A 21,314-nucleotide genomic window follows, 5' to 3' on the forward strand; every position below is an offset into this window, starting at 1 on the left:
GACTTTTTGGTAACGATTATAGAGTTGCTTTGCTTTCTAACTCGTACCTAACTCCTAAAGCAATCATGCAAAGTTTGAAATCGATAGGACAATTCTAACATGCCTAAATTAACGAAAACAGCTATCGATTATGTACGGACGGATGGACCGACCCAACCCTAGTTATAGAAAAGCTTCGCTTTTAAAAAGAGGAAATTACTATTGAAATACCGATTCTGAAAGTTTATTTAACACTTGCAGTTTTTAAGAATCTCTTTTATACAGTTTGGTGAATAAAGTATAATACTCGTGAAATATCCACGCGTGCAAAAAATATCCTGTACAAAATCGGACCGTTCAAAACCTCCATCCAAACAAATAAATAAACACTTTCAGCACTGGAATATAACTGAAAAGAAATCTTGTAATGGAGGCTGAACAAATTATCTCAAGAAACCAGAGAGAGGGTTATAGGAGGGATGCCAAGAGGGGGTTTTCAGCACGCCATGTGTGTGTGTGTGTGTGTGTGTGTGTGTGTGTGTAACTGTGTTATGGTACTTGAGAAACGGGAATAGATTTTCTATAAAAATATACGCGCTCTCAGGGATGATGGGGACAAAACTTTTTAATTTCATTCAAGTAACGGGATGTCTATCTGTCTGTTAAGATTCCAACTGCAAGACCGATATGGTTTTCCTATACAGGTAAGATTCTTACAAGTCTAGGGAAGATCGATGAATATTCCGGGGACAGGGTACCTCCATCCTCCCAAGAGAAATTGACCCTGGAAAAATATCCCATCCCCCCCCCCAAAAAAAAACCAACTGAAATTGAAAGTCAAGACCTGAATTACTACCCCCCCCCTCTCAAGAGGCCTTCTAGTTATAGAATTATTACTGTAGCTTTAAAACCTAGTATCTTACACATAATCAACGAGAAGATCTTCCATTATCCTATCCATGAATCCCTGGCGTGCTATAGATAAAATTAGATCGTAAAGTAAAAGGGAATGGGGGTCAATTTGAGGAGAAGGACTCTTTTTTCTTTATCTACTTTCTTTTAATGATGACATATTTGTGAGTGAGTGAAGGAGAGGAGGGGGGGGGGGGGGGGAGATCAAAATGATCGCGCGGAGAAAATTGAGAAGTTTCCTGTGGTCAAGAGACGCGATTTAGTAGAGTTTTATCAATGCAACAAATAATACATTATGTGTGCTCTTTTGGAATAAGATAGTCAAGCTTGTTTTGGATAAAATTAAGAAAAAAAAACGGAGGGATATTTCATCTAAAAGATTATAAAACTCCCTTTTACATATCAATAGCAATATTGTATAAAAAAAAACAATTATTTTTGTTTAATTTTGACTTGAAAGAAGGTTATAAGAGAATATAGTTTATCTTCAGATGAAATATCTCAAATAATTTAGTTTTACTTGATTATAAAATTATTTTGTAATTAATTCTAACAATTTTGTATGAACACTTTATCTAAAAAAGTATTATTAGAGGTAGGCCGTAGGGGTGGGGATGATAGGAACAGAGGAGGTGACTTTACGCACACATCCAAGATTATAAAGATCCAGTATTCCAAGAATGTACGGAAGTTTTAAAAGTACAAAAGGAAATAATCACTAAAACATTGCTTTCAAAAGTTCGGTTAAAGAAATAGTAAATTTTTTGAAGGAGGTTATTTTTTCTAGGGAGACTTTTATTGGGAGGTTTGTGGTACCCATAGACGTCCAAGGGGAGGGGTAATGGGGCGATTACCCACCCCAAAATACGAATTACCCCCCCCTTAAAATTTTACCCCCCCCCCAAATACGAATTACCCCCCCTCTTAAAATTTTTTACCCCCCCCCCCCAAAAAAAAAAGCTTGGACGTCTATGGTGGTACCCAAGACATCCTACTACTTTATAGTTATAAACCTTCCCAGGACCTATGAAAAACTACACTGTAAAGGAGAACATCAGTTAAGCGGTTAGTACACGCAGACAGGCATCCTGTGACTTTCATATATGTATAACTATAACCTATTCAAAATCATTTGTGAAACTCTATAAAAAAAAACTCTAACTATACATAAAAATTCTGTACAGAAAAAGTCCCTAAAATTGCCTGTCACCGCACATCCAACTAATTGTAATTGTGAGAAGATTTTCTCCGCTCTGAAAGCTGTATGCACGCGCGTGAGTGCTCGTATTTTTCTTAGTGTGCGTGCGTCTAGGGGTAGGGATATGGTACTTCTAGAAATATAAATATCATCTACAATTTTTCCACTATCATAAATTTCATTTTCTTTAAAGTATTTACCAATTAAATTTTATATAATAGGAAACGTTGAATAAATTTAAAAGTCTGATGCCTTGAGTTTTTAATTCTGAGGATTTTACATGTTGGGTCCGTAACCTTTCGTCCTACTTATATAATAGGCCATTTCACAAAAGGCACCCTCTTGGGAATAGATAACCGTTTGTTTGTTTATTACTTCAGGTCAGGTTAGGTTAAGGCATAACACTAGGTAGGCTCGCAGAAGTGAAGCCCGGAGGTTTGGTATAGGATAAAAAAAACTATCCACCCCCCCCCCCACTCTTATTTATCAAAACGATGGGGTCGGTTATCAGTGCTCGATCGGCCACTTCTAAACTGTCTAAAAAATGTTTAAAAACTAAACATTTTGTCCTATCTGTGTATAGCTCGTAAGTGTAATTTTAACTTCACCGTACCAATTACAGAATCATATGTCGCAATGACATTAACCACTGTGTCTCATCTCTTTTTTAGTAGCGAAGCTACTCTATAATTAAATTCGTATGTATGTATGTATCAGTCCGTATAGCTTTTTAAGAAATGAGTGATTATCTCGACGACAATTTAAAATAGGCTGCTGATTATTTTGGTAATGTGCCACTTTCCAAATATATTTTCTATTTTTATGACTACTCACTAAATATTGTTCTACAAATCCATTTGTCTATTATGACATCTACTTATGAATATTGTTAAGAAATTACTCAAATAAATTATATACAACAATCGTCTCTTTAAGACGGTTAGCTTGTTATTTATCATACGAAGGCTAGAATAAAAATGACTGATTAAATTTTATTATTTCATTTGTAATTTTGTTACTTTCTTGATCTGTGCTATTATGGATGTTGTTATTCTTGTTGTATTTATAGAAAAAATATATAAAATTTACATATAACTTCTTTAATTGAGAATATATATTTATAAGAGCCACCTGGTGCTTTAAATCCAGGGATCCAAAGGGATAAGACAATGAAAGTTTCATTATTGTACACCTAAATTATAATAAACAAAAATATCTCTTTGTAGATTATAATTATTAATAGTCAAGTTGTGAATCTGTTAGTTAGTACAAACCTAAATCAGTCTTGACCTTTCATTTCTAAAATCCTATAGATTAAAGAACGTGGTTACACACTACAAGGTTTGTCTAATTATATACAGTCCAATGTCCCCTCCCTCCCTGTCAAAGACTCAATATAACAAAAAACAAATGTAACTTTCCCTCTCACTAAAACAGAGAACATATTACTTACTGAAATATGAAATAGCTTTTGAGATGTTTTCAGGCAAAGGTATATCAAAGTTAAAGTTTTCAGATGGTTTTAACCTAATTTTCTGTTCCGTCCCTCCCCCTACAAATACATATTTTTTAGATGCTAGTGGTGAAGCCTCAATTAGATGTAGACATTCGTTGGCTCAAAACAATTCTGTGACGTTTATTAAATCTTGATTTGTAGGTTCTAAATTACCCATTATTAAACCAATAATTTCAATCTGAAGAATTGTTAATTTGTTTACAAGCACATCAATTTATCGCCCACTAGCGGCTACGCCCCCTAGGACTCTAGTGGCAATTTAAAAGTTTTTTTTCAAGTCTCTACGATACCTATTTATTGCTTTCAAATTCTACGATACCTCTTTATGTTTCGCTCAAGTCTCTCAAATATTTTTTTAAAATTTGATTTTTTTTATTTTTCTTTGGAGTGTGGTGGTACCCTCCCCCAAAATAGTTATAAACCTTCCCGGGACCTATGAGAAGCTACCCTGTTAAGGAGAACCCCGCTCGGTTCATCGGTTAGCGAGATCCTTCGGTACAGACACACAAACACACAGACACACATCCTGTTACTTTAGTATAAGGATTATCTTTTCCCTTTAGATTACTAGTCTTGTTTGTTGTGTGTTTCAGTAAGCCTAATTTGAAAACCCGTTTACACATAGCATATTTGGAGTAAATTTTAAAGCGTTTAAAAATGCATTATCATCTCGAGGCGAAGAAAGTGAAATTTAGCATCTTAAAACATTAACACACACACACACACTGACATCAATACCACATACACACAAACACATACAAACACATACACAAAACCACACTGACCGAAGAAAAGATTGTGTACAGACAAAATATTTAATATACATTTTACTTACTTTGATTGATTAATTAAGAAAAATTACTTAAATCCAGGATTAAATGGACTTACTTACATTTTTGCCTTATCGTCAAAGGAATAGAAATTCCAAAAATCAAGTGAATTAGGTATTTACATAAAAAAATGTCAAAAAGCTAAAAAATAAAAAAAACATTCCCAAAATCAGCAAAAATTCCGGTAATATCCTCTTCGAAATTTTTTTTTAATTTTGAAAATTTGAGTACCAACTTCCCTCCCCCCCCCGACAGAACTATGAACTCTGGCCGCAGCGCTCGGTAGCCGCAGCGCTCAGTCCCCTTGCATGCCTAGCTGCAGCGATCGGCTCCCTAGCCTATAACCTAACCTAATCTAAAATAGTTGTTCTCTGTCGGGAGGGGGGGGGGGGGGGGGAAGCTACTAAAAGAGGATAACGCCAAAATTCCTACATAAAAAATATATCTAATTCTAAATTGTTGGTACTTCTATTTACTTAATTCTTTGGGATGAAAATTGACATGGTCATGACGATTTATTTAATTTTTATTTCTTATAATATTTTCTTTGACAAATTTTCAAGGACTCGAAGGTTTTGATGCGTGACATTTCTTTTTATAAAATTTGATCTGGTCAATGTTGTTTTAAGTGTAGATTTTCCATTTTTTTGTCTGTCTGTAATATAATGAGAAACGTACCCTTAGCCTGTATTTGAACTAAAAGTAAGTTCTCTGCAAATGCATGGAATATGCTATGCACAGATAAGACATGTAGACAGGGGTTGTATAATCAAATGGATTGACCTCTTCCGCAGAACGTTTAACTTTCACGCCTCTACAAATTTTTTTACAAAGAGTATAAAATTCACATGGTAGTGGGGTTACAATTTTTCCCGCCTATTTATTACTCCCACCTCCTTCCTTGGACAGATATTTCTGTTAATTCCTTTAATTAAGTTTGTATGATCAGAGATAAAAAATAAAATTTGATTTTCCTACTTGTTATGAATGTTGTCATCCTTGTTTATCTTTACGTTGCATCACAACATAATTATAGTAAAGTAATTTTCATTTAATAATCTTTGACAGCTATCTATTTGTCAAACTTTAATCTTTAATTTTTTAATTTTCAAATCTTATTCTTTTTAATTTTTAAGATTCTTTCCTTTTGATGTTTATATTAATTAAGCCAAAGAATTTGTACATTTAGGTCCCAGTCGAAATTTACTGCGTGGATAACGGAGAGGCTTTTGTAAACTGTAATTACTGTAATAACCTCTATAAGCTCTCTCTCGCCGTTGGTTACGCAGCCATAACAAGTAAACCTCTATTTAGCCACCCTAAGCCTTACACTGCTTAAAAATCTCTCAGCCACAAACCTTCAGACTCACCCTTAGGCCACCCTCAGCTGCAGACGTGCAGCTACTGTGGCATACTCACAACTACTTTTCTTCTAGCTGCAGACGAAACGACACTTATCTGCGCAGCTTTAACAAAGCCGCAGTCTCAACAAACCTTGCAGCTTCGAGTAAGATGAGCCTAAGCAACACGTTCTTTACCATAGCAAATCCTCAAAAACGGACGATTTGCTCTGCTAATTAAAAATTAGCCAGGCCATACGATTAGATAATTTTGTACTAACCTTTACGTTCTTTTAAATATCATTAGTTCATTTTATAATGCAGTTATTTCTGTCTTCGAATTAATAATAAATATATGTAGAAAAATAATTTATATAAATAGAAAATATTTTATTAGTACATTTTCACAATAAATGCATTCTATTGGTTAGGATAAATAGCTGCATCTGTATTTGAAGGGGGTAGAACAATAGCATTAAACCATCATCTACCTAAATATATAAAGTTTCCTTTAAAGGGAGTATTTAGACAAAATTTTCAATTTTTGTTTAAAGATAATTGTAGAGTAGCTTTGTAACTTTTGAAAAATATAAGAGAGATAATAAAGTTTTGATTTAGTAGCGAAAATACTCTATAAGTATTTGTGTTTTACTGCCCCTCCTGCCATTTGTGTAGTGCTAGAGTGGCCTGATTTAGGACTTAATTATAGACATTTTGTAAAATTTTAAACTTTGCTGTCAAATGAATCATTGTTTAAAATTGAGATGAATGGGGTAATTATATTAATAAATGAAATTGACATTGACATCTGAATAGAGCAAACATGCTCAAAACAATTTCTAATGTCTGAATAAATATGTAAAATTCATATTTTTTATCTAATATTTAAATATGATAGATAATTATTCGTTTAACTCTAACTCTCTAAATGGTTGAGCTATATTTTGTTGGTAATTTCAAACAGCTTCGATTCTACTTCACGCGTCGTTCTTGTTAAATTTCTCTTATTGAAATAAAAATATTTGAAAACTAATGTTTTCAACTAATCTATATAATCAAATTTAATTCCTTTTTGTCTCCAATGAACCATCGGCTACCCCACTCTCCCCCCCGTAGAATTACTTTTCTAAAAGTTTATGCTATGCTTCTTTTAGAGAGTTCCTTACAACTAATTTTAAAAGCGATACATATCCAGTCGTTGTTGAATAGGTAATGTGGAGATTAATTAATGATCCACTACTTTATTAGATACTAGCGGCTACGCCCCTAGAGGCCTCTAGGGGCACTTGAGGAGGTGAGAGTCGAATTTAATTACCGAATTTCTTATTTTAAGAAAAAGTGAAAAAAATGTCAAAAAAATTTTTTTTGGGGGGGATTTTTCATTTTTGGGGGGGGTTGGGGTTGTCCCATCCCCCAAGAAAATAGTTATATACCTTCCCGGGACCTATGAGAAGCTACCCTGTTAAGGAGAACCCGATCGGTTCAGCGGTTTGCGAGATCCTTCGGTACAAACATACAGACAGACAGACAATCAAACAGACAGACATCGTTCTACTTTGTATATTAGATATTTTAACAATTATTTGCTAAAATTCTGCGCAGTTGTTTTCTAATAAACTCTTGCAAAATTTTCAATTTATTATTTATATTTTGCAAACTAATAATAACCCTTAAGGTAGAAAATGATATTTTCAATCATACATAGGCGTAGACAAACATTTTTCAGGGGGAGTCAAACAAAGAATATGACACAGCGTAAAGTGGCACCAAAAAATGACGTCATACTATAAAATAACAAATCTTTAAATCATTTTAGTGGTGAGCCAGATCGGGGTGAGCCGAATTTCAGCCAATTACAACGCGGCATTTCATAAAATGCTGTGCTCTCATTAGTTGAAAGTTGGCTCTCCCCGATCTGGCTAACCACGAAAATGATTTAAAGATCCAGCTCAGTATACATTTTCCATTGGTAAATTACAGTGTATACTGGCCTCTCATTGGTCAATTTCATTGTATGACCTCATTTTTTGGGTGCCACTTTACGCTGTCTCAAAGAATATAATACCCAATCATTGTCGTTCGGAAGTGGGTTTTAATGGTATGTCCACGTCCTCCTAAAACATGTTTTTCAAGAACTTTACTTGGCGAATTGCTGTACACGCCACTGTTTCTATTCAAACCCAAAACAAGCACAATTAGAAAATAACTTTACATTTTTAGACCATGTATAACGTAGGAGTTATCCATTAACATAGAGTGATCAACACAGTTTTATGTAACATGTTATATTTATTTGAAAAGTCTAAATTATGGCGTTTCTTTGTGGATAAACAAAGTTGGTTCAAAAAATAAATACATGTTTTCCAATGATCAAACAGGCAATTTTGATTTTAATTATATGTGTAAAATATATTATAAATGCTTTAAACAAAGTTTTTAAATGTTTTATAAATAGAACATAAAATGTATTAGAATGTAAATATGTAATTGTATAATCAATTGTATTATAAAAATAAATTTAATCTTGTAAAATTACAATTCGTCATAAGTAACACAGTTAGAGTAAACTATGAATTATAATGAAATAATTACAGTTTTTTTAACACTTAAAACAAATCTCTATTGATTTATTTCTTTGGATTTAAAAAAAAAGATTGTGTTAATGATTATGAAAAATGGTATACCAGATATACGAAATCAATGTAAAATGTATTTTTTTTAACAAAGTTAAACGTCATATGACAGTGAACAAATATCAAAATCGTATGATTTAGTAAGAAGAAATCTAAGAAACCTTACCACATTGTTTTGCATTTAGATAAAAAAGTTCTTCTTGTTTAGGTTTGGTTGTAAGCTTAAAACAAGGGCAACTCTGTCCATAAATTGCACAGCATTGCACAATTAACAAAGAACAGTAGACCGTTATATCAGAAAATAAGGAATTTGGTAAAATTAAGAAAATATTTTAGAATTAAAAAAAACTGTAAATGAAGAAAAGTTTAAAATCTTTGTAAGCTTTGTTGTGGCTTTGTAAAGGAAATACGGCCGGGTTGACAGACGTGCACTTACTACAAGGTAGCTGCGCTTCAAATAATACAATAATTTTTAATCTAGACACATGGTTTTCTGCAAACAAAGCTGTCTCTTAATACTGAACTTCTTACATCATTTAATCCATTGGCACTGATGATAAGTTCCATAACATTCTCTGCCAAGTCGCTTGGATTAGAGGCAGCCCAAGGCAAGGAATAATCCTGAAATATAGTGGTAAGTTTTTTCGATCTTCATAACTGATTGAGATCTCCCTTTTAGGGAAACTTTACACGGCTCCTGGTATGATTTTAAGACTATTTATCATTTATCTCTTAATTTAAGTTTTAGGATATTTTCGCACCCCTCACCACCCACCCGTCTCTTCCACTTTATCTGAATACATACCTACAGGCTAGGGACGAAGCCACTTGTATGACATAAAAGTGTAAAATTATGGGTGGTTACGTTATATTGAATACAGTGTAGCCCTGCAGGGTCAGGGTGGTTACGTTATATTGAATACAGGGTAGCCCTGCAGGTTCAGGGTGGTTACGTTACATTGAATACAGGGTAGCCCTGTAGGTTCAGGGTGGTTACGTTATATTGAATACAGTGTAGCCCTGCAGGTTCAGGGGGGTTACGTTACATTGAATACAGGGTAGCCCTGTAGGTTCAGGGTGGTTACGTTATATTGAATACAGTGTAGCCCTGCAGGTTCAGGGGGGTTACGTTACATTGAATACAGGGTAGCCCTGCAGGTTCAGGGGGGTTACGTTACATTGAATACAGGGTAGCCCTGTAGGTTGAGGGTGGTTACGTTATATTGAATACAGGGTAGCCCTGTAGGTTCAGGGTGGTTACGTTACATTGAATACAGGGTAGCCCTGCAGGGTCAGGGTGGTTACGTTACATTGAATCCAGGGTAGCCCTGTAGGTTCAGGGGGGTTACGTTACATTGAATACAGGGTAGCCCTGCAGGTTCAGGGTGGTTACGTTACATTGAATACACGGTAGCCCTGCAGGTTCAGGGGGGTTGCGTTATATTGAATACAGGGTATCCCTGCAGGGTCAGGGTGGTTACGTTATATTGAATACAGGGTAGCCCTGCAGGTTCAGGGGGGTTACGTTATATTGAATACAGGGTAGCCCTGCAGGTTCAGGGGGGTTACGTTACATTGAATACAGGGTAGCCCTGTAGGTTGAGGGTGGTTACGTTATATTGAATACAGGGTAGCCCTGTAGGTTCAGGGTGGTTACGTTACATTGAATACAGGGTAGCCCTGCAGGGTCAGGGTGGTTACGTTACATTGAATACAGGGTAGCCCTGTAGGTTCAGGGGGGTTACGTTATATTGAATACAGGGTAGCCCTGCAGGGTCAGGGTGGTTACGTTATATTGAATACAGGGTAGTCCTGCAGGGTCAGGGTCAACGTCAGGCACAAGTAAAAAATGTAATGATGAAAGAAACCAACGTATTTTTTAAATTTTCATTTTAATTTCTGCGGAAAGCTGTTTTTCATATGAGAAATAACTATTCTTACCTGTGTCATTGGGCTTCCATCAATCCAGCCAAAACCACCTTCAGCCAATCTACAATTTAGTGATTTGTACAAATAATTTTGAAAATAAAGAAACGTAACACGATTATCCTTATGGTAAAGTAACAGGATGTCAATGTGTTTGTCTGTCTGTACCGAAGGATCTCGCTACCCGCTGGAACGATATGGTTCTTTCATCCTGACAGGCCCTGGGGAGGTTTATAACTATTTTTCATCACCCTTCCATTAGAAATCACCCATAGAAAAAAAAATTCCCCAAAAGATGGAGTACTACCCACAACTTCAATTGTCAATAAAGGCTTCTGGGTGCATAGCTGCTAATTTGAATCTTAAACTACCTTACAATTAGACTTTATCGATATGACAACGTCTGCATCTTTGTCTGGGTACTTTTAAACAAAAATAGTATCTTATCTTTTGTAAAGGTTTGTATAAGTTGCTGCCAGGGAGGGGACATTAAGCTGTTTATTCCACTAGTTTCTAGAGTTAGTTGAATTTTGATTAGTTGGTTATTGAGTTGAGTGTCGAAATTTTCAACCACTATTCATTATCATTGGGAATGTACATCAATTTATCATCTGTTGTCTTATTCCTTCTCATTAACTGAATTTTGCAGGACAAATTATAAGAATTTAAAAATTTAAAACAAACCTTTTCCCTCCAATTAGAATAGTATTAGGCTGCCCTTTCACTCTTTTTGAGATATTTCTGAAATAAGTAATAAATTAGTTTAAGTTTCGACCAATAAATATAAAGAAAAAAATCCAAAATTTTTGTAGGTTTCATTTAGAATTGTACAATATGTAAATTTAATAATATCTTCGTCTGCTAGTAATTACTTTTAAAGTTTGAATGAAACAATGCATTATTATAATGATGTTTTCTTTCCCAGGGAAGGAAACATAGGACTGTAAATTATTCGGGTATAATTTTATTAGGGCATTCTCTCATTTGCTAGCTTTAAAACTTTGGGTACTTTTATTGAATGTCAATAGGTGGGTATAAACTAACAGTATCCAAATTTTTCACCGATAATTTTGATCTGAATAAGGGGTATTTTTTGTTTAACATAATTTGGAGTATACTTCAATTTATCATCCATTGTCTTATCCCTATTTCTTACCTGATGAAATTATATTCTTGTTCTGAGTGAATAGATGTTAGATTGGCCCCGAACCAATTAACACAATAATCTACAGCTTGGGTCCACATCACTAGTGAACCTTTGGGATGGACATAGTACAGAGCATTGTCAAAATACTCAAGCCTAAAACATAAAACATACATTAATATCAATAATTAAACATATAGAAAACAAATTATATATATTTTTAAAAGCGAAGCTTTTCTATAATTAGGGTAGGTCCGTCCGTCCGTCCGTCCGTAACGGATAGCTTTTTTCGTTAATTTAGGCATGTTAGAATTGTCCTATTGATTTCAAACTTTGCATGGTGATTCCTGTAGTAATTAGGTACGATTTAGAAAGCGTAGCAACCCTATAATCATTACCAGAATGTCCGTACGTCAATTTTAAACATGTTGATTTTTTTTACTTTTTTAACAACTAATTTTTATGTGATCTAATAATCCGATTGATCTAAATTTGGTATACTGATTCCTGGGACAATAAAATACAATTTTATAAGCATAGCAACTGTATAATCAAATCCTAAAGTTGTAAGTATGTCCATAAACATTATTCAAGCAGTTTTTCAACAATTTTACTTACAATTTTGCTTCGATTCTTATACATTTATATTCTGATTTCTCAGTTCTGACATTATACAAGTGTTAATGTCCGTTTGTCCTACCGTTTCAGTGCTTCGCTTTTATGGATGTTGTCATCCTTGTCCATGACATAAATTAAACACGTCTTTTAGTAGAACGCATGGTCTAAACAGACAAACGCACATGTATCTAACCGATCGTGTTCTCCTTAACAGGGTAGCTTCTCATAGGTCCCGTTAAGGTGTATAACTATTTTGGGGGAGGGTACTTATAGAGACTTAAACGCAACATAAATAGGTAATTATTTAAAAAAAAAACATTTAAAGTGCCACTAGAGATCTCTAGGGGCGTAGCCGCTAGTTAAATTAAAAGTAGCTGCACTAATTAAATCAAATTAGATTGAAAAGAAAAAAGGGAGAAAAAAACACTGGAATACTGCTGCTTCAAAGTAAATAAGCACTGTACAAAATCAGACCCTGAAAAACTTTACTTACTTCATTGTATTTGAAGAATTTTGAACAACACAGTAAGGGTTACAAGAACTACACTTTAGTTCTCCTGTACTTGATAACCTTTCTAAAAAAAATATAAAAATTGCAATCGTAATGAGATTAATTGATAGATGCAAATGAGTTTCTCGTATTCATTCGAAACCGATTCTCATCCATACGAAAAAAAACTATGTCTAGCATCGTACATTTTATACCCGAGGAATCTTGTTTATAAGGTCATAGGACAAACGCAGGAGTCCCAAACGTCGGAGTGGACAAACGCAGGATTGGACACTTAACCTGACCTAACCTATTTTAAACAATATTTTAGGTTTTTTGAATGCCGAACCCCTGCTGGGGGCTTATTTGTATATTCATATCTTAACCTAACCTAACCTGTACAGAAATACTTACTTAAATTAATAATTTAACAATCCTCCGTTTGTCCACTCCGACGTTTGGGACTCCTGCGTTTGTCCTGGAACCGTTTATAATATAATGCAAGAAATAACTGTTACGGTATTCTAAAGTAGCCTTAAACGATTTTCTACATACACTAACATATAAACACAGTAGCCTAAAACCAGGTTATGAAAGGTTAGCGAGATCTATAAGATCTATAATCCTAGGGTATATTAGGGGAATGCATTGAAAGGGTAAAATATGGGGTTTGAAAGGTTTAGGGGAGAAGGGGAGGTTGGAGTAACCTAATGTATTTTTAAATATTTTTGAGGGGGTATAATGTGGTGTTCAAAAGTTTACATTCACTCTTGGACTAAGAATTACCTTTTCGTTGGGATGGACACTGAAACAAACAAACGTATGGCCGTAAAGACATTTCCAAGTTGTTATCTGCGTTATTGAGTAAAGCTTCCTACCTGACATCAAGCATTTGTCTCCCACCATAACACACAGAATTACAGACAGACAGGGTCATGGACGGAGAACGTATGGCCGTACAGACAAGCCCTAGTTGTAGAGTATCTATGCTATTGAGGGAAGCTTCCTACCTGGCAAACATTTGCCTCCAACCATAACACACGGGTTCACATTGGTTGTTGCAAAGTCACTTCCTGACACTCGCCTAATCAAATATAAATATATTTAAAAGATATAAGAATGGTGTTTTAAAATCAAAGCTTTTTAAAATAATTTGTAATTATGATTTTTTGACAACAAGGTACAATATTATTAGCAAAGCATCTCTATAATTAAGTCCCTAAAATGGTAGTATGTCCTTATCCTGTATTTATGGAATTTCAAGCAAAGATGTCTTAGTAAATTGATATTAACAAATACTGGTGACTTTCAACTAATGGGTGCAAAGGGGGAGGGGGGGAGGTCAACCCACCACCAAAATCTTCAAACAGAAAAAGTTAAAGAATTTTTTTGTGGGGTGTAAATTTTTCCTGAGCAAGATATAAAAGAAGCTACAGAAGCGGTACAGACAGACAGACAGACAGACAGAAAGATTTTTATTTAAAAAGATATTTTATTAGTATTTTGATATTAATAAAGTCTTCATTAATAAATACTAAATTATTGATTTGCACATTAATTTTGTTTCAAATTTAATTTAAACATTCTTGCCAAAAGGTTTAAAGAACATTGTTTGTTTGTGTCTAAAGGTACAAATCTTTTCCATATTTTATTAATATTTGAAAAATCTTGCACGTTTTTTTAAGCAAGAATTTTTGTCGATATCTAGCAGAAATATCGTAAACTATTGGTTTACCAAAGTAGTGTTCAAACTTTCAACCAATGATTTTAATCTATAGAAGAGGTAATTGTGTTTATCATCATTGGGGATGTGTGTACATCAATTTATCTCAATTGTCTTATCCCTTAAGATTCATGCCTGGTCATATAGAGAAGCTTTACTACTTGTTTCGTCCGCGTTCCGGAACTCGAGATCGTTAGAAGAGAACCACCCGCGGTTAATCATTCATCGGAGGAAAATTGTCGTCTTTGCTACATTGGATAAGGAAAGGGTTTCTCACGGACTTTCACATAGAGCACGACACAAAAAAAACTCAAAGGGAACCTTGACAGCGATACACTACTATTAAAGATATTCTTACTTATAAAAGATACTTCCAGTTTCTTCGACCTCGGAATAGATACCGCTTATTGTATAACAATCGTTGTTCTAAAAATACATCAAACATTTATAAATTAGTTATAAATGCAAAGAAATAATATAAACAAATTTCCAAAACAAGTCTAGTATTAGGGGTTCCTTAGCCTTACGTAGTTTGAAAGCAAATTTATGACTTAGAAAACCCTAACTTATAGCCTTACCTATGAAATTTTAACTCAATAGGTTTGATGAAACTTAGAAGAATACATTAAAAGTAGTTTAGGTTAAGTTCAGGAAGCTTTTAAAGTGTCTCAAAAAGATCAGTCGTGTGACGTCATATAAATGCATATCTTTTTTATGGGTTTCCTTTCCCAATTCTTCCCTCATCGCTGATTTTTCAGACGTCACGCGGCTAATCTTTTGAGACACTTTGTAAAGCTTCTAAGTTCTGTAGGGTTATGCAAATATATAAAGCCATAAAATTTTGTCTTACCTTCCAAATGACTCCATTGCATTCTTCATTCGCTGAGCAAATTTTCAAACAGACCGCTCGTTTACTACTAAATAAATACAATTATGTTCATTTATTGTGTTGGACGTAAGCTTCGGAGAAGACGGATGTTCTTTAGGTTCAAATTGTAGAGAAACTTCGCTTCTAATTCAACAACAACAGAGAGTTTTATTCACATGTATATTGAATAACAATACCAAATCTTTTTATCTAGAAATTAGGCTAGGTTAAGTACAGTATAAATATTTTCCTTTTCTTTATATGTATTTTGAGGAAGTATTTAAATGTACAATTTTACAAAACCATTAGAATAGGCAAATTTTACCATACATTCATCATTCAAAGGGAGCTCTTCATGATATAGGGCTGACCTCTACATTTATAAGAAGCTTAGCAAAAAACTGCATATGATAAATATGAGTTACACTCCTTTATTTAGTCTTAGTACTATCGCAATATACCTTAACAATATGCAATGTGTGTATCTTAAAACATTAAAATTTTGCAAAACAAAATTATTTAAATGATTGATTTGCAATTACTGAGCATATCAAATTAAATTTGAATTAGCCAAAATTTAAAAATAGATTGAGTATAAGTATAATTTAGATTCACGTTTTTGGCTTATTTTAGGGAAGGGGGGTCGGGGGCGGTCGATCATCCACTTTCAATTTTAGTTTTGAAAAGTGTTTCTTTGGTTTTGGATGAGGTATTTTTTCGACGGGCTAGATCTCTTGGGATGGTGGAGGTATTCACTGAAAAGGTAAACCGGAAATGACTGATTAGGATGTGTTTTATTAAGAACCTTTATAAATGCAATGAAGCGATTTATAGCCAAATTTCTGATACTATCCCAGTGGCGTGCACATAAAATAATAAAATGGTGAAAAAGGGGAGGGTAGTTTTTATAATATCTTCTTACCTTTTCCAATTAGTAATATTATGTAGAGTAAGATTTGTTGTATTAGCATCCACTGACTTGTCAAGGTATCTGTCATATCTAAACAAGGGTAATTATGTTTGTAATCAAGGTATCTGTCATATCTAAACAAGGGTAATTATGTTTATAATCAAGGTATCTGTCATATCTAAACAAAGGTAATTATGTTTATAATCAAGGTATCTGTCATATCTTAACAAGGGTAATTATGTTTATAATCAAGGTATCTGTCATATCTAAACAAGGGTAATTATGTTTATAATCAAGGTATCTGTCATATCTAAACAAAGGTAATTATGTTTATAATCAAGGTATCTGTCATATCTAAACAAGGGTAATTATGTTTATAATCTAGGTATCTGTCATATCTAAACAAGGGTAATTATGTTTATAATCAAGGTATCTGTCATATCTAAACAAAGGTAATTATGTTTATAATCAAGGTATCTGTCATATCTAAACAAGGGTAATTATGTTTGTAATCAAGGTATCTGTCATATCTAAACAAGAGTAATTATATTTATAATCAAGGTATCTGTCATATCTAAACAAGGGTAATTATGTTTATAATCAAGGTATCTGTCATATCTAAACAAGGGTAATTATATTTATAATCAAGGTATCTGTCATATCTAAACAAGGGTAATTATGTTCATAATCAAGGTATCTGTCATATCTAAACAAGGGTAATTATGTTTATAATCAAGGTATCTGTCATATCTAAACAAGGGTAATTATGTTTATAATCAAGGTATCTGTCATATCTAAACAAAGGTAATTATGTTTATAATCAAGGTATCTGTCATATCTAAACAAGGGTAATTATGTTTATAATCAAGGTATCTGTCATAACTAAACAAGGGTAATTATGTTTATAATCAAGGTATCTGTCATATCTAAACAAAGGTAATTATGTTTATAATCAAGGTATCTGTCATATCTAAACAAGGGTAATTATGTTTATAATCTAGGTATCTGTCATAACTAAACAAGGGTAATTATGTTTATAATCAAGGTATCTGTCATATCTAAACAAGGGTAATTATGTTTATAATCAAGGTATCTGTCATATCTTAACAAGGGTAATTATGTTTATGTGTGTGCGAATGGGGCGTTTGTCCATATTTAGGTATGGAGACCGCTCTTCTATGAGTACTACTAAAACCTAATTTTAATGCAATACACATAGACATTCTCATCGTCGGTTCGCTTGTTTAGAATGCTTAACCCTCTATTCCCACAAGTATAATACGAATTTGGTTGAGCTGGTGGAAGCTCAACAAAAGACCCACGCGAAGTATTATGTTGCTTTAACCTAAGAATAAATGGTTGGTTTTGATATTCGATCAGAATTATATAAGCATATTAAATATTAAGGAAGGAAAATGTTTTTATAAAGTGTATTTATATTACAAGTGCATAAGTTAAGTATGAAAATATTTACAGGATAAGTGTTGAAATTATAAGTAGAGTAGGACAGAAATGTGCCCTAAGTCCCAAGCAGTGAATTGTGCTAAGTGTGAGAGTTCTAACACAAGACCTAAGCTCAATTCATGCTAAGTACTAAGGAGCCTAAATTTAAACTACAATGCATGCCAAACAACTAAGTCATTACCTTTTAAAGCCAGAAAGAGAAGTTGATGGTAGGGGAGTTAATAAATAACTGAATAAATTCAAGAGGTACATGCTATAACATTAGCTCTGGACCAGGATTTTAGTGTTTGTCTGTGCAATTAAATGTCTGTGTGTTAATATGTGACGTAAATCAGGCATGGTTGTAGGCATACATATTTGTACTGATTGTTTATATGATTACATTAACAATAAACATAATATCTTTAATAAACATATACTATTAGCAAATCACATACAGATTACCATGAATAGGCTAGCGTTACCCATATATGGTGTCATATAGGTAAAGATAGGCCTATGAATGCATAAATTGATACAAATAATGCCTTGGGACTAGCTAAAGTAATTGTGTCTTGCCCCTGAGTGCTGCTAGATAATTGCAGGGCACGCGTCAATCAAATATTCATAATATGCTCTATAAAGTGTTGACTTTATATCAGGCATAGATAGATAGTTGTGGATGCGAAGCATTTCTGTAAAAATCTCATATGTACGTTCAAAGAATTTGAAAATTGAGAATCGCATCTCCAATGGGGGTAAGTTGTTAAAAAAGAAAAAAGAGAAAAAGAAAAAGTTTAGTAGTCCCAGTATATAGGCATATATAATAAATTATAAATGTATTCCAAGCTAAGTTAAATACGCTTTCCATTAAGAAAGTAAGCTTTGCGTATTTTCATAGCTGGGTATACAAGATGATAAACCTCCCAAATAGAATACATTCTTTTCTTGAGGGGTTTAGTTTTATCTAACATTGTCACATCAATAAATGTTTTTGCGTTGGTTGTTCTGGATAGTTCAGCTTCTTCTGATGATGAACTAGGTGGTGAAATGCTCTCTTTCGAAGTGTAGACTGAGGTTGGGGGTGAGGTAGATATGTAGCCAAGGGCATCCACTTGTGCTACCTCGTTGCCATTCTCGTCCAAGGTGATTGAGTGATTTTCCAGGTCATAGTAGAGTTGGTTGAGGTCATTAGTAGAGAGGGATAGTGTGCTGCTGGAGCTAATGTCACTATCGGTCTCCACTCTACTATCTTCTCTGGTATTCAGGGCTGTATTTAACAAGAAATTCCTGATGGTGATGGACAGGTTCTCTGAGAATCCATCGTACTCTGGTGTGGAGGTAATGTTGTTGTTCTCATCTATAGCGTCAAGGTATTGACAGGAACACAACCGCAATCCGTCCAAGGTAGGGTGGTGGTAGGGCTCCAATACTCCATGATCATCTAGGTTATCTCCAGGCTGGTCCATGGTAGATCCTAAAAAGAGTTAGTGCGCGTGCTCCAACCGGTTCCTTGGGGTATCCTGGCTATGGTAATCTAAACAAAAGAATGTTTAATAATCTTTTATTAATCATTTTATCCCTGGGATATTATAGAAATTCTTTTCGTTACAGATAGACCTATAATGGATTGATTAGTTATCTCTATTTCTGTTAAATATAACTGTTTCCTGAATTTAAACAATATTTTATATAAAAATTTATAAGTACAATTAGTATTTACATATCGTATTAATTTCTTTGGTTACATTACTCGTATATATGTATAAATATAAGATTTTACTAACAATAGTTGGTAACCCTTGTTTGTATATTTTGTATATGTACATATGGTTTATACCATTGTTGGCATTAGCTGTATTTATTTTATTTTTAACACGAATAAATTTTAATCATTTTAAAGACTAATGTCTTACATTACATCGCTTGTCAAGTATACCTTTTAGACTTAATATCTACAAAATATATCGTTCGACGTCCGTAATTAAATTTTACGTAACAATAAGTTGTCAACCCTTTGTTTATGTTTGGGCGGTCAAAAGTGATAGGGGTTGGATTTGAGCGAGGTTATAAAAAGCTGGCGGCCCAGTAATTATGCTCATTTTATCAACAATTGTCTTTGCGAGCGGAGCTTGCGTTCGAGTGTTTAATTTTACCGCTAATTCCAAGAGAATTTATATAAAAGTGATAAAATATAGTAACCCGTTTGTTTTATATAAATGTTTTTATGTTATAGATTGTTGATATGCCCATTATTGCATTCGTTAGCCTCTATTTAAGACTCAAGAATCTTATTTTCTTCGTCGATAAGGCCTTTATCACTATATTTTTGATCGAAAGTGGGTTAGAAACAATATGGGTATATCTTCAATCTATGACAATTTTGTTTTATATAATATTTGTAGTTTTGATAGGACATATCTGAATCATCAGGTAAATTGACGTACCTTGTTTTGTTTACGTTTTCTGTCTGCAAAAGTTAAATTTGTTTATCGTAAGCAAAACTTATATAAACACAGATATGTTCCATCACTTTATTCGTTTTAACATTTGATTACAGCGTCCCTTTTTGTAATCAAAATTTATTGAATCTTGACTTAAATCTTTTAAAACAATTGTGCTATAGGTTTTAAAAATAAGATTTTCGTTTTACTTAATTCAGTTATAATGACGCTAATTGATAGGTTATTTACGTTACAAGTAACTCAACCATATTTATTTCAAAATAGTCGCTTACAAAAATTATATTTAGCTAGCTTTATCGTAGGTACTTTTAAAACGTCATTTAAAATATTCAGATTTAGCTAGTACATAAGTTTTAGTTGTTTGATACATCATACTGAAAATGTTTTGATAGCTCAGCGATAGCTAATTTTAAACGTTGAATCATGTAAAATTAATTACACATTCTTTAACTTAATTGAATCTACTTTTAACTAATAAAACAAAGTTTTAATGTTTGAATAGCTTAACGATAGCTATTTTTAAGCGTTGAGTCATGTAAGATTAATTACATATTCTTTAACTTAAATAAATTTTACTTTTAAATGATAAATCAAAGTTTTAATGGTTAGGTAGCTCAACCATAGTTGCTTAAAATACTGAAAAAAAAATATTCGTGTGTACAGTCTTTTTCATAAAATTAATTTTACTATATTGCCTTTCAGAATCACTAGTCCTCTATTTTAAATTTACATTCGCTCATTATGTATATTCCGGACAGCCTGGACGCGCATCAGAATATTAAGGAAAGATTCGAGGAATCGATGAGAGCGGCTGCGGCCACTGTCGCCAATTCCTCGCTTCTCGAAACCTCCTTAGACGACTCGAGTTCAGTGTACAGCGACGCGTCTGGGATGCCAAGCCTTGCTGACGTTGATGACTATGGGAGTACTTTTGATACTGTAGAGTCCGAAAGGGATCAAGGGGAGATGTTTGGCAACGAGCATCTCTCACTGATGCTTAGTAGAACGATACAAATCATCTGGTCTCTCCTCAATTCGGTGATGCAGAACTCCTGCGGTGACATTGGTGACGATGTTGCCGGAGGTGATTCTGGGTCTGCCGAGTCGAGGAGAGACCAGAAGACGAGTCTGGACGCACTCAACATGGATGGCTTAATTAACATGTTGTTGGGTTTAGGCTTATTTTCTTGTGCTCTCTTAGTGGTCTTCTTCGGCGCTGTAGGGCTTGAGACTCTAACTCGTTTAGATAACACCTCAGACAGGTCGCTGGCTCGCTGGATAAGAGATGTATGTACGCGCCTCCGTGATATAGGCGTCCG

At 33.9% G+C, this 21,314-nt stretch overlaps 1 protein-coding gene across 1 annotated transcript in view; it reads right to left on the reverse strand.

The window, feature by feature from the left end:
- Nucleotides 1-8,391: 8,391 nt before the first annotated feature.
- LOC145322599 (uncharacterized) overlaps nt 8,392-21,314 on the reverse strand; it is a 34,835-nt gene continuing 21,912 nt past the window's right edge. Inside the window, exons 2-10 of the mRNA XM_080164740.1 lie at nt 16,100-16,177; nt 15,160-15,226; nt 14,668-14,735; nt 13,597-13,670; nt 12,590-12,671; nt 11,491-11,634; nt 11,019-11,075; nt 10,350-10,398; nt 8,392-9,029 (exon numbers count right to left, since the gene is read on the reverse strand). Coding sequence (XP_080020866.1) covers nt 8,886-9,029; nt 10,350-10,398; nt 11,019-11,075; nt 11,491-11,634; nt 12,590-12,671; nt 13,597-13,670; nt 14,668-14,735; nt 15,160-15,226; nt 16,100-16,177 — 763 coding nt within the window. The 3' untranslated portion in view covers nt 8,392-8,885. The remainder of the gene's footprint in view (nt 9,030-10,349; nt 10,399-11,018; nt 11,076-11,490; nt 11,635-12,589; nt 12,672-13,596; nt 13,671-14,667; nt 14,736-15,159; nt 15,227-16,099; nt 16,178-21,314) is intronic.

The sequence above is a fragment of the Acartia tonsa genome, chromosome 6, assembly GCF_053477335.1.
Source record: "Acartia tonsa isolate MP-2025a chromosome 6, ASM5347733v1, whole genome shotgun sequence".
Taxonomy (NCBI): Eukaryota; Metazoa; Arthropoda; class Copepoda; order Calanoida; family Acartiidae; genus Acartia; species Acartia tonsa.